This window comes from Heloderma suspectum, chromosome 3 (genome assembly GCF_057233095.1).
Source record: "Heloderma suspectum isolate Gila_16-S chromosome 3, 16-S_ref, whole genome shotgun sequence".
Taxonomy (NCBI): Eukaryota; Metazoa; Chordata; class Lepidosauria; order Squamata; family Helodermatidae; genus Heloderma; species Heloderma suspectum.
This window is the reverse complement of record NC_139460.1, coordinates 251,994,081-252,011,791: the sequence shown is the minus strand read 5'-3', so window position 1 is coordinate 252,011,791 and position 17,711 is coordinate 251,994,081. Positions and strand designations below refer to the sequence as shown.

Below are 17,711 nucleotides of genomic sequence, written 5' to 3'. Positions count from 1 at the left end.
GGAAACGCATCACACCAGGTTACTCCCTTGGTGTTGACATGCTAACACTATGTCAGTTGTGTAAGTCCAGCATCCCTGTTGGATACTGCCCATACAATGCAGTCAAGTTAGAAAATGCCAGCTTAGAAGAAGACAGGGGAGTCTCTTTGAAATTTCATTTCTGGTGATGGATCGTTTTAAGAAATTTAGAGCTTGGGTTTTTTTCATTCATTTATTACGGTAGTTTTACGTAATATTCATTAGCAGTGAATTGTACCTTTTAAAAGTGTATTGTACTTTTTAAATTGGTTTCTGAAAAACTAAAAAAAAAGGTGGTGGTTAGGTGTGATTTCATGCCATCCTTTTCTTTCAGTGCAAATCCTCAACATGTTGTCTGAAAATGTGTCCATGTATTAATATCTGCCTTTTCAATCTTTGTATTACAGAGCTTCTAAGGAAGATCCTCGGATTATCTAAATTCCAATTGTTGGGTCTTCTACTATCAAAGCTGGGAAAGAGTACTTCTGGAACCAACATGTAGCAGATAGCTACTGTGTCATCAAACCTGCTGCTTCTAGCCAAGGTTTTTGTCTATTAATCCTCCTTGTGCATTCAGCAGTGAATGAATCATTTTAGGGATTCTTATTTCTTGGGTGGTGAATGAATTTTGTTAACTAAAATTCAAATTGGATTTCACGAGGTGTTGGTTAAACTAAGAAACCATGAGTAGTAATCTTGGAAAAGAAAAAGATTGTAAGGAGAAGGACCCCAAAGTGTCATCAGCAAAAGAGAGAGAGAAAGAGGCCAAGGCTTCTGGTGGATTTGGGAAAGAAAGCAAAGAGAGAGAGCCGAAGACCAAAGGGAAAGAAGCCAAAGATGGGAAAAAGGATGCAAGCAGTGCACAGCCAGGTGTGGCTTTTTCAGTGGACAATACAATAAAACGACCTAATCCAGCTCCAGGCGCTCGTAAAAAATCCAGCAATGCCGAGGTGATCAAAGAGCTAAACAAATGTCGAGAAGAAAATTCAGTGCGCTTGGACTTGGCAAAGAGATCTATACATATGCTCCCATCATCTGTCAAAGAGTTAACACAGTTGACGGAACTTTATTTATATGGAAACAAACTGCAGTCACTACCAGCTGAGGTGGGCTGTCTTGTGAATTTGGTGACACTGGCCCTAAGTGAGAACTCGCTTACCAGCCTTCCTGACTCTCTCGATAACTTGAAGCAACTTCGCATGGTTGATCTACGGCATAACAAATTAAGAGAAATTCCTCCAGTGGTGTACAGGCTAACTTCCCTTACCACACTTTATCTACGCTTTAATCGTATCACAACTGTGGAAAAGGATATTAAAAATTTGTCAATACTGACCATGCTAAGCATACGGGAGAACAAAATCAAGCAACTACCTGCAGAAATTGGTAAGAACTTCATTTTAAAATCCTGTACTAAATCTTATTACGTAGCTGAATGTTCACATACAAAGACATCAACAGTGCTTAGCTGCCTTCTCCCTGTCAATGCTAGCATTATTGCATGTCTGGCTTTAACGGTGCTTGTAACAGTATACTGAAGAACTGATATTGATTAATGCATATAACTATTCAATTCTTAAATACTGGGCTGTTCTTTATATTAAAATTCCATTTATAATGACTGAACGAATGAATAAAATGTATATTTCACTGATTTTCAACCACTGTCCCACAGATTTATACCTACTGATTGGAAACCATAAAACCACAGAACGTAAGTTCTGCCTATGAACCTGTTTCTCCAATTTTCAGCCACAAATAAAGGCATATAGATCTAATAAGGAGAGGCTCTTCTTCCTGTCTCCTCCCAGAGCAAATAAAGATACTTTGGTGTATTTGGCTCTGGAGCCCTCTCTTGGCTACCTGGGGTCAGATGCCCATGACTGGATATTAAGGGTTGTGTATTTCAGTCACTATAGACACAGGAAGAAATTTCATTTGAGGTAATTGTTTATGTATGTAAAAGCAGAGCAGATAAGATGAGAGGGGAAATAGGGCTGTTCCACCAGCCCTGCTGAAAGACTTCGTGGGCGGCTCCTCCTCCGTCAGCTGTCGTCACCAGCCGCCATTCTAGCAGGCTGTACAGAGAGAAATGAGAGGGGAAGCAGGGCCATTCCACCAGCCCTCCTCAAAGGCTTCTTAATTCCCTCCCCCCGCCCTTTCCTTCCCATCCCCTTTTCCTTGTGTGTCATGTCTTTTTAGACATGTCCCTGTGTGCAGGGACTGTCTTGTTTTAATGACTGCATGTAAGCTACTCCAGGAGCCTTTTAAAGGATAAGAATACTTTAAATAAATACCTTCTGGTTAAGAATTGGGTATAAACAACCCCTTAGATATTTATCTGATCATTATGAATAAATATGCCTGAAATTAATCCTTTTATAAGTGTAACATTGAATTGTACATTAACATTTCTTTCAAGAATGGAAACCAGGTTAAGTTGCAAAAAAGCATGATTACTGTCTCAAGGCTTAGTAGGTGATATATATACCATACATACATAAACTGAGAGAGAGAGTGCAGCAGTTCAGTTTGTAAGCCTGTGAATTGTCTGTCGATCCCGGAGACCTTCCAACTCCTATGTTGGAAGTCATAATACAGAAAGCACTCCCTTTCATGAAGACACAAGTCATTTGACAGTGATCAGGCTTGCACGTCATAACAAACCCAGAATTGTTGAGGCTGAGAAGCAGTGAGCAAGCGTGTTGCCTCCCACGCACTTGTTACTTTTGCTTTCAGTTAACCCACGAACACTCATTCCTGGATTGTTACCTTGATGTCCACACCCAGAACTCTGGGTTGTTGAGGGGTACACAATCCACAGTTAACCCAACAACAAACTCTGGGCTGTTTAATCCCACTTCCTGGGTTGTTGATTGAAAGTAGAAGCCATGAGCACGCGGGAGGCAGTGCACTAGTTCCCTAGTCTCCAGCCCTGACAACCCATGGTTTAAATAACCCATGGGTTATCATCACATGCAAGCCAGGCCAGTACCTGTTAGGCTGGATTGGGTTTCGGGAATATGTTCACTGTTTTCTTGAATTAGGACCATATGGGGTAGTCTGAAGACCTAAAGAAGCATCATGCAGAATAAAAGTCTGCATAGGTAAACTCAGTACAACTTCAATATCTCCTGAATAAATGACCAATTACATGCAAACATCTGTCCTTTGAGTTCCTTAAGAAATTCAGCTTACTTTTAACTGGCCTTAATAGTCTTATATTATTCCTAATTTTATAACATGGAAGCAGATACTTCTGATTCAAGAAATTTAGGAGACTATGGCTACAATCCTGTATCAATGGAATCAGTCAGACTTTCTTCTGAGTAGACATGTGTAGGATTGCACTGTAAGGCAACAATCCCATACCCAGTTATCTGGGACTAAGCCTCAGTGAAATCAATGAGATTTTCTTCTGAGTCGACATGTAAAGGATTGCAGTGTAAAGTGGTTGAGATATAAAAGTTGATCCACATAGGCAGATAGACTTCATGCAGTCCATCTTGACTGTCTCAGGTATGGTGATCAAGAGGAGAGAGAGAGAGAGAAAGAGAGAGAGAGAGTGTGTGTGTGTGTGTGTGTGTGTGTGTGAATGGATGAATGAACGAACCAATAATGTGGGGCAGAAAATGTTCCAAATAGTTTGTTGGGTTGTAAACTTGTGGTTGTTCATGGTTAACAGGACACAGTTAAACCATAGTGCAGGATTCGCACATAACAACAACCCACGATTCAACAACCCATACTCAACCCACACTCAGGGTTGTTATTACATGTGAACCAGGTCACTATGTCAACAGTTTCCAGTACCTTTGTTTCTTTTCTCCTTAAATTTAAACAATGTAAGGGACCTATATGCTCTTGTCTTTCATTTTTTTACAAGTATTCCAATTAAAATGTCTATATAATATAATTAAATCATGATAAGTGTGCTTTAAATTCCCCCCCTCAAATATTTCAGGTCAAATACTTGTGGTGCAATGGGACATAAAATTAACATGGTTTTTTTTAGCTTTGTTTACTAAATAAGAGTAAAATAAACATGCTAAATTAGATTAACCCATGGCCTCTTGCTGAGTTATTTGAGGGTTGTTTTCCCCTCAAACAAGACATGCTGCCCAGGTTTGGACATCAAGACAAGCCGCACCCAGGCAGGTAATTAGGGAAATGGTACCCGGCATGCACTGGGACGTGCCAGGAATTCAAACAAGCCATTGTGGCTTGTTTTGATCGTGTGAATTGACACAAAGTCTTGGAAGACTGTCCTGTGCTGTTTGTATTGGAGAAATACTTACTATACAATACTTCTGTGCTTTTGTACATTCAAGCTGAGACCAGTTGTTGCATCAGGAGCAGGTATTATCCTAACCCTGTTTGCAAGTTTGTTTGAAGCTCATGGCTGCTCTTGGAAACTGTCTTCTTGCCATGAGCTTGGTGCCTTTTGAAAATAGTTCTTCTTTGTCTAGGTCTTGGCTAAGACTTTTCAGGCCTCTGCTCTGTGCTTGGATCATTTTGCTGCCAACGTTAGGGTAGTGGCCATAATGTTACCCACTATGGTTCAAGAGGATGCCACCAACGAGGTTTCTGTTTCTCTTCTCTGACCTGTTTAGTCTGTGTCACCCTCTAGTTAAAATAGGAAGTCTTGACAACAGCTAATGCTGAGAATTATGCACTTCCTTAAAAACTTTGGGGATCTCCCTCTGGTAGATTCAGCTTATTTTCCATATCTCTCCAAGAAATCCACCATTCCATTGAAGCAATAAAGATGAAGAGTGGGATAGAAAATGCAAAATGCTAGTGAGTCACAGACCAAGCATGAGAAATATGCAGATGGGAGTGTCTGTGACCGAATTCAAGGCATTCTTATAATCTGAAATTGTTGTTTAGAGTTATCCTGTGTATTAATTTTATCTGCTAGGAGGCTTTCTGTGGCTAATTTAGGAAGATTGTGCAGACAATTCCTTATTAGAGATACTTAATGCATTTGGTTAAATTTTCAGTCTCAGTGCCTTTATTCTTAAGGGGTTACATGTGTATAGACTCTAAAAGAAATCTGAAATTGTCATATGTCAGCAAAACAGACCAAGAGTAGATGCTTAAAAAAATTATTTAATTTTGATTGGTTTGGGGAAATGGCAACAAAAGCTGAAATCTTGCACCCCCAACATAGAGAAGCTCATGTACTACACATTACACAAGGATGTAGATATTTTTTTTAATATGGAGCAGTGTGGGGCGGGTGGGAAGATCTTGGAATTGTGGGCTGGCATGTCCCAGAGATATGTGGGCCACCTTCTGGGACTTCTACCACATGGCAGTAGAACTGTAGACTTGATATAGGATGGCTGGTCAGTGCCCCACATAAACCAGAAGCAGTAAGACAGCATGCAAGGCTGCCGCAGTGTAGATTTGAGTTGGGAGATGTGAGGAGGAGTTTCTTGTGTTGTGCTACTGAGCTTCTGCTAGCTCTTAGGCCCAGTGTGTTATGTGGAAAACCTACCTCCTCTCTCCCAGTTGGGGAAGGCAAAGAGGGAGTGTCTCATGTTGCTAAGTTTAGGCATCAGCAGAAGCAACAGGGGAGACCCATTGATTCTGCTTCCTACAAAATCTAGCGTGGCATAAGACCCACAACCATTGACATGTGCAGAGGACTTGGGGAAAGTGAGGATCAGTGTTGACCACAAGTTAAGGCTGACGATAAGCTAAGCCAAAACTTGTGGACTCCTGATCAAAATCCATTATATTTCTTATTTCTAGAGCTGCCAGCAATAGAAATGAAAGCTCATTGTTCTTAGTAAGATGGCATTTTCAGAATCAAGCAGGACACACAGTTGATCATCTCTTCTGAATTCTAAAATTTCAAATAGTTTTATGGACACTGCTACTCAGTAGCGGAATGACTGGCTGTAAGAGAGAGGACAGGATTTAGAAAAAAAAAGAATAGTAAGGGATGATTTTTACAAATGCTAATTGAAGCAAACATAAAATAAAATGGCTAATATTCATAATGCCCTTTTTCTTATACAGCCTAGTAAAAGCTCTTATTATTTTCTTCTGCCAGTTGGTGCAGGATTTATCACGATATAAAATTTTAGAAATTTCAATCTGATTAAGGAGAGAGAGCATAGTCAGTCTGGAGAGTTAATCCAGTGAGTGAAAGGCTATCTTGCATGTCATGTTTACAGTCTTGAATATTTTCTAAGTAAATTGTGGCAGGAAGAAATTAAGAGTCTGGGATATTTACTGTATCTGTCTTTGTATAGTTTATGTATACATAAACATGATACTGATACTTTACTTTTAGTAGAACTGTAGCCCATTTCTGCATGTATACCTTTTTCTTTTAAAACTCATTATATAGGTCATATCATCTGTTCTCACAGTTATGGCTGAAAACTAAAGTTATTTAGGTGAGCCAAGTTTGGGATTCCTATCCCTGGAAGAGGTGCATAGTATTTAACAGCAGCGTCAGGTTGTGCACATGTTGTGTGTCTCTATCATTAAATGCAGGACCATCTTCTCCCATATCAGTCTGCCCATCCACTGAGATTGACATCTGAAGCTCTTAACCAAGTACTACCATCATTGGAAATAAGGCATGTGGCAACCAGAGAGAGAGCCTTCTCAGTGGTGGTGCCCTGCCTGTGGGATGCCTTCCATAAGGAGGCTTGCCTGGCCCCTTCTTTGCTAACATTTCACTGCGTGATGAAGACCTTTTTATTCTAGGGTTTTAAACATGATTAACTTAAAAACGTTTTAAAAAAATATTTTTGGTTGTTGTGAGTCTCGGTTGGTTTTTTATTCTATTCTGCTTTGTGCTGCTATTTTATTGGTTTATTTGTTCTGTAATGTATGTATTTTTAAAACTAAGCTGTCTTGGGGATGCCAGTTGGCCCTTGAAGAGTGGGATATAAATGGTACAAATAGGAACCCTTTTCAAAACCTATATTTTGGTTCTAGCACATTCTCTTAATTTTATGGAAATATTAATTTTATTTACCTCTTCAATTCTAACTCGAATTTGTCTATCCAGAGATGTATCATGGAAGCCTCAGCACACAACAGGGTCTCTTTTTCCCACTTTGCTAAAAGCTTCTTCACAGTACATTATAAGAAGCTTTTAAAACTCAGTTGAAAGTGTTTGGTATCAACAATACCTTGGGTTTTTCTCTCTAGCTCCATTGTAGTTCTAGTGAAATAATCAGCTGAACAAAATCTATAATGGAGGGGGATATTAAAACCAAGCAATGGTTTTGACTGTCAGTTTTAATTAGGGAAAATGTGTAAATAAATAAATCTGAGTTTTTCATTTTCACTGTGAACAAAGGTTGAAGACTTGCTGTTACTGTCAGAGTTCTACTTTTTATTTGCACGGTCCTAAAGTGTAATCTCTGAATCTTTCATGCAATCACAATTTGTATGTTATGAAAACTGAACCAGATGTCATGTGATATGTATTGATGGAACAATTTTAAGGAAAGGATGCTTACAGTGGAATCCCATATGTGCGTATGTAGAAGTAAATCTCATTGAACTCAATGGGACTTACTACCAGGTAAGTGAACATAGGATTGCAGCCTTACATTGGGATTAATATGTTTCCCCAACATTTTTATTGTAGAGAAACCTGCCCTTAAAAATACCATGTCAACCCAGGTAATTTAGGATTCTGTGGTGTTCAAAGTACTAAGTCTAACAGAAGCCAAATTAGTGCAAAATGGAAGGAAGAAGTGAAAAATACAGATTATTCTAGTAGGAAGAATACTGGCATCATACAACTATTACTCCTATTACCATTTTACTACATTAGACTGATAAAACAGCAATATGGAACTAAGGGTTGGAGGATTAGAGGTTGGAGCTTGATAATTAGTACTTGAGATACTAATGTGGTAAGGAATAGTTAAGGGACTGTTAAGAATAGGTAAGGAAGCCTGATAGAGGGTGGACCTGTCCATGGCACAGATATTCTTTTCTATGAAAACCTTACTTTGAGACTCTGATTTAACAGTCGTAATGAATAAAGTAGATTGAGACCCAAATATTGAAGTGCTACATCTATAACATTAGCTAATGATTGAAAGTGTCATGCATGACCTTTCACATCTGCACTCAATGCTTAGTCCTAGGCAGAATGATAACTTTCTCATTCCCATCTATCTTTGTGCACTTTCAGGTGAGTTGTGTAACCTCATAACGCTGGATGTAGCACACAATCAGCTCGAACATCTTCCAAAGGAGATTGGAAATTGCACACAGATCACCAAACTTGACCTACAGCACAATGAACTCTTGGACCTTCCAGACACTATAGGTATGTAAACATGTGTTTAAAATCTTTATTTCCTGGGTTCAAGTTTTGAAAAAACAAAACGTTTTACATGTTGCCTGTAACTATATAAAGGAGAAGTGAGTTTCATTATAGATGTCTGCAGTGTTGACTGGTTACAATAAAGTACACTTTGGAAACTCAGATTTAAAATAATTCCGTTGGTTGTATACACTCAGGATTTCTGATCTGAGGGTTACTTCACATATTGCGCTTTCCATACATGAGACACACTTCTGTGTAGAAAAAACTATGTAACTTGTATAGGCATGTGTTGTGATTACAAGCATGCATGTATTTTCTCTGGAAATACAAGCTGGGTAACTGAAGCCAATTACAACTTTCCATATAGTTTGTATAGTAGGCACATGTTACCTGGCTTATTTTTTTCTGCATGGAAGTACTTCGTGTACAGAGAAAGAGTAAACTGTGAAGGAGCTTTAAATGTGGGGTACATGTAAGAACTCAGCAGTTTCTCAAAGAGAAAAACCTCTTGGAGATTTACAGGAGGGGATAGAATTGAAAGAATACAAATTATGGGAAGGAAGGGAAAATTTATTTTTTTTAATGTTATTTATTTATTTATTTTTGCATTGTGGGGTTGCATATGTGAAGAGCTCTCTCACTTTTTGGAGGTGGGGGAATAAATACCATCCCTTTCGTAGTGCTAGTACCGGAATATTTAAGAGTTGTGGTGTTCCATTATGTCTTGAGTAAATATTGTCCAGTTTATGGTCGCTGATAAGCACAGATTGCAGTGATTTGAAAAAGAACTAATCTTCTGAGTTTAAAGAGTCTTCTGGAGTAATCCACTCTGACCAATATGTGTTACCCATTGTGGGTGGATCATTTTAGTAAGTTTTCAGGTCCAGAGGTTGAAAAAAGTGTGGTGTAGCTTGCTTGTGCCACTCATTAAATTGTGCCACCATTCTAAATTGTTCGTAATCCTCCGTAACTCTTTTCACTGCTTGCTTCCTTTTCGTTGTTGTTGGCTTGTATGTTTTTTGTTCTTAACCCTGAAGACTGACTATACATACTGGTTTGAATCCTTTCTTTTCCTGCTACCTGCATACTCCTAAAATGGAGATGTCACAGAATGTGAACCGAAATTTATTTTGTTTTAGTTACTTCTGGAGTAAATAAACAAAATTTATTTTGTTTTAGTTACTTCTTGAATAAAGTTTGCAAAGTCTTGTTTAATGTTCCTTTAAAGTATTTTCAACTGACGAGAGCACAGAAGGTATAGGATTATGGTTCTATATATGGTTCACAGTACTAATGCAAAAGTTTATATTCTGTATTTTTAGTATTAGCATTATTCTAGGTTCAAAGCCCCTTTGGTTTAAGACAGGGGTGCACAATCTGCAGGCAACTCCCCAATACCCCCAGCTGCTACCACAAAATCTGCCAGTGCCGAAAAAACTGTGATGCGGTAGTAAACAGGATCAGGGCATGGGGTGGAGAGGAGGCCACATTGGGTGGCTGGGGGTCACACATGCTGGGGGTCACACATGTGTGCACGCACATAGTATCACACTTCAAGGGTTGCTGGAGGTGGGAGGAGGCTAAAGTCCCCACCCTGACCCAATCACTGCTTAGGGTTCACAGGGAGGGAAGAGGCAGCCTCCTCCCCACCTCATGCCCTAGATCCTGCTTTATCATTGCCATTAGTGCCATGCCGCCACAGTTTTTTCAGCGGCAGCAGTTTTCACAGCAGCAGCTGAGCATCTTGGGTTGGCTGTGGATTGTGCACCCTCTAGCTAGCCAGCCCATGATCACCCACTGAGCTTCATGGCTGAGTAGCGATATGAACTTGTCTCCCTGTTTTAAGTCCAAAACTCTAGTCATATTGACTCTTGCTTGTTGGTGTGTTAAGTATGCACTTGTTAAGAATCATTGCTGAAGGCAAACACGTATAGGAACTGTTTAGTTTAAAGATGCTCAACAGCAAAGGAATTATCAATAGTTAAATAGATGCTTCATAGAATCATAGAATAGTAGGGTTGGAAGGGGCCTATAAGACCATCAAGTCCAACCCCCTGCTCAATGTAGGTATCCAAGTCAAAGCATCCCTGACAGATGGCTGTCCAGCTTCATCTTGAATGCCTCCAGTGTGGGAGAGCCCAGCACCTCCCTAGGTTAATTGGTTCCATTGTTGTATTGCTCTAACAGTCAGGAAGTTTTTCCTGATGTTCAGCCAGAATCTGGCTTCCTATAACTTGAGCCCATTATCCGTGTCCTGCACTCTGGGATGATTGAGAGGAGACCCTGGCCTTCTCTGTGGCAGCCTTTCGGGTACTTGAAGAGCGCCCAATTAGCTATCCCGCCCAATTTTGTGTCATCTGCAAATTTGATGAGCGTCCCCTTCATTTCCTCTTCCAAGTCATTAATAAAAATGTTGAAGAGCACTGGGCCCAGGACTGAGCCCTGCTTCTTACCTCTCCCCAGTTTGAGAAGATCCCATTGATAAGCACTCTTTGGGTCCGATTCTGTAGCCAGCTGTAGATCCAGCTGATCGTTGTTTCATCTAGCCCACTTTGAGCCAGTTTGCTCATCAGGATATCATGGGGCACTTCGTCGAAAGCTCTGCTGAAGGTGAGATATATTATGTCCACAGCATTCCCACAGTCCACAAGGGAGGTTACCTGATCAAAAAATGAGATCAGATTCATCTGGCAGGATTTCTTCTTGACAAATCCCTGTTGGCTTTGAGTAATCACAGCATTGTTTTCAAGGTGCTTCCAGATGGATTGCTTTATCATCTGCTCCAGAATTTTCCCAGGGATTGATGTCAGACTGACTGGTCTGTAGTTCCCAGGTTCCTCCTTTTTGCCCTTTTTGAAGATAGGGACAACATTAGCCCTCCCCCAGTCATCTGGCACTTCACCCGTCCTCCATGATTTCTCTAAGAGAATAGACAGCGGTTCTGAGAGTTCTTCTGCCAGTTCCTTTATGACTCTAGGATGCAGTTCATCTGGCCCTGGAGATCTGAACTCATTCAAAGTAATTAGGTATTTCTTGACCATATGCCTTTCAATCTCAAGCTGCAACCCTGCCCCTTCAGCCTGTACTTTGCCTTTGGCAGGCTGGTCATAGATCCTCTTTCCGGAGAAGACTGAGCCGAAGTAGGAATCAAGCTTTATTTTTAGATAACATTTAAAATGAGATTAGATTTGACAAGATTCCTAGTATGAGTGTTGTGTTTTTTCTTTGCCATTTCTGTAGAATACTTTAATTTGTGACTGATAACTTTTGCAATTTAGAAAGTTTGTTTTTGAAAATGACTTTCTGGGCAGGTTAGGATGTCACTTTAAGCCATGGTGGTTAATAAACTGCTCACAGTAGCTTATATTTGAAATAGTCCATGATGCCCCACCACCCAAGCAGGCTAATAAGCTACTGTGAGTAGCTAATTAAGTTATTGTGAGTAATCTGTGTCATCTCCCTGCCCCCAGTCCCACTGCTGTCCTCCAACCCAAGCAGTGTTACTGTTTCACCCATTGACAACACTGCAGCAGCCTGTTTTAACCTTCCACAATATCCCAATGAGAGGGGAGAGGTGTGGGGTGAAGTACAGGGTCTTAATTCAGCACTTCCAGCATCATCCTGACAAGGGGATGGTGGTTCTAAAGTGCTGGACGTTTGTAGAATTGGGACCACACTTCACGCACAGCCTCCCCTAGTTTGGAAGCACCTAACGCACCATCAAAACCCTGCGCGATTACTTAGAAGGAGCGAAGCGCCTGGGTACACCAAAAAGGGGTGGTGCAAATAAACCCTTGGAAGTTTGCAGAAACAGGACAAATTCTCGCTCACAGATTTATTTATTTATATTTATTTATTTATTGCATTTATACCCCGCCTTTTTTCCTCTTGCAAGGAACCCAAGGCGGCTTACATTATCATCCTCCTCTCCATTTTATCCTCACAACAACAACCCTGTGAGGTGGGTTGGGCTGAGAGTCTGTGACTGGCCCAAAGTCACCCAGTGAGCTTCCATGGCCGAGTGGGGACTAGAACCCAGATCTCCCAGCTCCTAGTCCAACACTCTTGCCACTACACCACACTGGCATGAGATGCCACTCAGGGAGGCACACCCTCAAATCCCTGTAACTTTTTCCTCACCCATTTCTTGTGTTTCCCCCACTGGCAGTAGCATGCTTTGGAGCACTGTAGTGCTCTTTCGCTCATTTATTAAAGCGCTGCAGCGCTAAAGCACAATTGCACATTTTTTCCCATAGACGCTTCTGGCATAGATGCTTTAACGTGTTCCCAATTGTGCATTTCCCCCATAGACAATACTGAAATAGCCTGTGTAAGCTGTTTCCTTTACAAAGAGAACGCCTGCGAGGAGCAGAGCAGCAACAATCTGAACTGCTCTTGCAGCACAACTCTGTAGGTGACGAAAATAATCCATGGTGACCGCCAGGTGACAATGGGTTAAATAACCCCTACTGTGGACTGTGGGTTATCAGAGTGGGTTATTTTGTGCGAATAAGCCATTGTGGATTTAAAAATTTATGAAAGATGACACAATAACCCACAATGGGTTAAAGAAACCATCATGGTTTATTTAACCCATCATGGGTTATTGTGTCATCTCAACCCAGTCTCTTTCTGAGGAACCTCTTACTACCCATAAATGGAAATAGTGTTTGCAAAGTGAGAAACTTACGGAATGAATAATCTTTCTAAACTGCTTTAATGACCCCATGTTACCACATGCCCATCTATATAGTACTTATAATTATTTAGTCAATTTGTGTCATCTGCTGATTTAGTACAAGATATTTCCTGTGAGAAGAATGTTTATATTCCCCAAGGAACATTTCCTCATTGTTCCAGCTTTTAGTGTATGTAGAACAACATGTATATGAGTCTGAAAGCTTGCATGGGAATTGTTGACCATAAACAATACTTTGCCTATAGGCAAATCCTGTGTCTTAGAGTCCTGTTCCATCTCCAAGTTTTCCAGTTTTTCTAAGTGGACTATTTTTTAACAATTAGTCAGAGTAGGAGCCCTTTCAATCACTGATTTTGTTGAAGTCCAATGAAAGACTACAGCCTAGCAACTCCAGAGCCCATATCCACAAGCTTACTGTTAACTGTCCCCATACAAGATTGACATCACTCTGTTTTATATTGAGATATTTGACATTAATTCTGTGCCAATTTGGGGGCTGTTTAATGTGTGAATTTCAGATAGGTTGAGGATATTACTGGAGGACAGCCTGCAGAGGAAGAATTACAGGGGAACCTGCATGAGAGTGAGCCAGAGGCTGAAGGTCAGTCAAGCAGAGGAGATGAAACCAAGGCCTACAACAACAGGAAGAGAAGAGTAGTAATAGTGGGAGACTCCCAGCTGCGTGGGATAGAAATCCAAGTATGTCGCGAAGACCCATGGACTCACCAGGTATGTTGTCTCCTGGAAGTTAGAGACGTGACTGAAAGGTTGCCTGCACTCATAAAGCCCACTGACAGGTATCCCTTTCTTCTCATCCATGTGGGAACAAATGATATTGCCAAGCGGAGCTACGAAGAAATCACGTCAGATTTTGAAGCTTTGGGAAGGAAACTCAAGAACTTTGGGGCCCAGATAGTTTTCTCATCCATCCTTCCAGTAGTTAGAAGAGGGATAGAAAGGGAAAGAAAAATACTCCGGGTGAATGACTGGCTATGAAGGTGGTGCCGGCGTGAGAGATTTGGCTTCTGGGACCACAGGCTATACTTCCTGGAAGATGGGCTGTTGGCAAGGGACAGGTCGCACCTCACAAAATGTGGGAAGAATGTGTTTGGCCACAGCATGAAGAACTTCATCAGGAGGGCTTTAAACTGAATCCTACGGGGAAGGGAGATGTAAAGTTGGGGGTAGCAATGGACGAAGGCTCATTCACCGCAACAGAGAGAACAGCTCTGATAGCGCCCAATGATAGTCTTCAGACACATGTAGGAAGAAAGCCAGACTATGAAGCACATGGTCTTCGATGTCTATATACTAATGCCCAGAGTATGGGAAACAAACAGAACGAACTTGAACTCTTAATACAAGAGGGAAATTATGATTTGATAGGTATAACTGAGACTTGGTGGGATGACTCTCATGACTGGAATACAGCAATTGAAGGATATAACTTGTTCAAAAAGAACAGGAGGAATAGAAAGGTAGGTGGGGTTGCGCTCTATGTGAAAAACGCATTATCTCTGCACAGAAATACAGGAGGATGAGCTTGGTATCCCCATTGAGAGCATCTGGATCAAAATAAATAGAGCAAAGAATAAAAGGAACATGGTGGTTGGAGTCTACTACTGGCCACCCAATCAAGGAGAAGATGAGGATGAAACTTTTGAAAAGCAAATTGCCAGTGTTTCAAGGAAGCATGATGTAGTAGTCATGGGGGACTTCAATTTCCCCAATATCTGGAGACAAATTCTCCAAAACATGGCCCCTCCAGGAAATTCCTGACTTGTATATTGGATAACTTCCTCCTACAGAAAGTAGAGGAAGGAACTAGAGGATTAGCTATCCTTGACTTGAATCTAACCAACAGAGATGACTTAGTGGATAAAGTAGCAGATACAGGAACTCTGGGGGAAAGCGACCATGTTGTACTTGAGTTCTTGGTTCTAAGGGAAGCAAAAGCCGAGTGTAGTCAAACACGTAGCCTGGATTTTAGGAGAGCTGATTTTAATAAACTCAGAACAGTGATCAGTAAGGTCCCACGGCAAGTGACTCTAACGAGAAAAGGAGTCCAAGATGGGTGGGAGCTCTTAAAAAAGGAAATTCTCAAGGCACAATTACAAACCATTCCAACAAGAAGAAAAGGTGGAAGACAACAGAAGAAGCCAATGTGGCTTCACAAAAAGCTGAGAGATGACCTGAAAACAAAAAAGGACACATACAGGAAGTGGAAAGAAGGCCAAGCAACAAAGGAAGAGTACAGGCAGGTAGCACAGAATTGCAGGGATGGCGTCAGGAAGGCTAAAGCTGAGAATGAGCTGAGATTAGCAAGGGATGCTAAAAACAACAAAAAGGCTCTCTTCAGATACATGCATAGTAAAAGACAGAGGAAAGAAATGGTGGTTCAGCTATTAAATAACTGATAACAGAGGACAAAGAAAAGGCAGAGGTGCTCAATTCCTACTTTGGCTCAGTCTTCTCCCAAAAGAGTGTCTATGAGCTTCCTGGCAAAGGCGAAGTACAGGCTGAAGGGGCAGGATTGCCGCTTGAGATCGATAGGCATATGGTCTATGCCTATTAGACCATAATTATTTTGAATGACTTCAAATCTCCAGGGCCAGATGAACTGCATCCTAGAGTCATAAAGCAACTGGCAAAAGAACTCTCAGAACCACTATCTATTCTCTTTGAGAAATCATGGAGGACTGCCAGATGACTGGAGGAGGGCTATTGTTGTCCCTATTTTCAAAAAGGGCAAAAAGGAGGAACCTGGGAACTACAGACCAGTCAGTCTGACATCAATCCCTGGGAAAATTCTGTTAGAGCAATCCATCTGTAAGCACCTTGAAAACAATGCAGTGATTACTTGAAGCCAACAGGGATTGTCAAGAACAAGTCCTGCCAGACAAATCTGATCTCATTTTTTGATCAAGTAACCTCCCTTGTGGACTGTGGGAATACTATAGACATAATATACCTCGACTTCAGCAAAGCTTTCGACCAAGTGCCCCATGATATACTGATAAGCAGACGAGCTCAAAGTGGGCTAGATGAAATAACGATCCAGTGGATCCACAGTTGGCTACAGAATCGGACTCAAAGAGTGCTTGTCAATGGGACCTTCTCAAACTGGGGAGAGGTAACGAGTGGGGTACCGCAGGGCTCAGTCTTGTGCCCAGTGCTCTTCAACATTTTTATTAATGACTTGGAGGAGGAGGTGCAGGGAATGCTGATCAGATTTGCAGATGACACAAAATTGGGCGGGATAGCTAATACTTTGGAAGACAGAAACAAAATTCAAAGTGATCTTGATAGACTGGAGCGCTGGGCAGAAAACAAGATGGGGGATACGTGGCTCAACAACACTACAAGCGAGAAAGATCTTGGAATTGTTGTCGATCACAAGCTGAATATGAGCCAACAATGTGATGTGGCTGCAAAAAAGGCCAATGCGCTTTTGGGCTGCATTAATAGAAGCATAGCTTCCAAATTCCGGGAAGTACTAGTTCCTCTCTACTCAGCACTGGTGAGGCCTCATCTGGAGTACTGTGTCCAGTTCTGGGCAGCACACTTGAAGAAGGATGCAGACAAACTGGAGAGGGTTCAGAGGAGGGCAACAAAGATGTTCAGGGGACTGGAAACAAAGCCCTATGAAGAGAGACTGAAAGAACTGGGCATGTTTAGCCTTGAGAAGAGAAGACTGAGGGGAGATAGGATATGCTCTTCAAGTAGTTGAAAGGTTGTCACAGAGAGGAAGGCCAGGATCTCTTCTCGATCATCCCAGAGTGCAGGACACGGAATAATGGGCTCAAGTTACGGGAAGCCAGATTCCGGCTGAACATCAGGAGAAACGTCCTGGCTGTTAGAGCAATACGACAATGGAACCAATTACCTAGGGAGGTGGTGGGCTCTCCCACACTGGAGGCATTCAAGATGAGGCTGGACAGCCATCACTTAGGGATGCTCTGACTTGGATTCCTGCATTGAGCAGGGGGTTGGACTCGATGGCTTTGTTGGCCCCTTCCAACCCTACTATTCTATGATTCTATGATTCTTTTGTACTGTGCAGGAAGCTGATGACTCTTTGAGCTCAATATAAACCAGCAAAATGTGTGTCTCCAAAGCATAGAACTCCGCCCAAGTTCCCACATACCTCCCCTACATTCTTGGTTCAGTCTCCTTGTCCATCACCTATTCCATCTATGTTGCCAGAGGCTTCTTGTATTCCCTTCACCTCCAGTTGGGACCAACAGCAGCTTTGAATGAGGTGTTGGGAATAGCTTGGTGAAATATACAGAATGGGGGCGAGAAGGATTAATTCCTCACTGGGTGCTGCTGCTCTGATCATATTTGGAGCCGCCTGCCACCCCCCCCACACCTGATTTTAATTAAAAATAAATGCATTGGGAGATCCAGTCACTGCAGGCTTCAGGTTCTGTGGTACTTGGGCAACAGAGTACCACCGGGCCTTCTTTGTCACTGCCTCTTCCTCGTCTTATAAACATAAAATGGGACTTCTATCAATATGCAGTATGTATCAGGCGCTTTACTACAAAAGCATTTGGTTAAAGACTTGTTCATCCAGCTCCTAAACAAAAACGTAGACCGAAGATTAAGTTTGTATCGCTTCATTCATTATGCTATATTTGTGCAAGCTGTTCTAGATTCACATTGAATTCAGTG

General features: G+C 41.5%; 1 protein-coding gene across 2 annotated transcripts in view; it reads left to right on the top strand.

Annotated features, from left to right (window-relative positions):
• SHOC2 (SHOC2 leucine rich repeat scaffold protein) overlaps nt 1-17,711 on the top strand; it is an 84,108-nt gene that overhangs the window by 32,083 nt on the left and 34,314 nt on the right. For both annotated transcript variants that reach the window (XM_084846280.1, XM_084846281.1), the window contains exons 2-3: nt 426-1,404; nt 8,198-8,335. In XM_084846280.1, coding sequence (XP_084702406.1) covers nt 702-1,404; nt 8,198-8,335 — 841 coding nt within the window. In that variant the 5' untranslated portion in view covers nt 426-701. The remainder of the gene's footprint in view (nt 1-425; nt 1,405-8,197; nt 8,336-17,711) is intronic.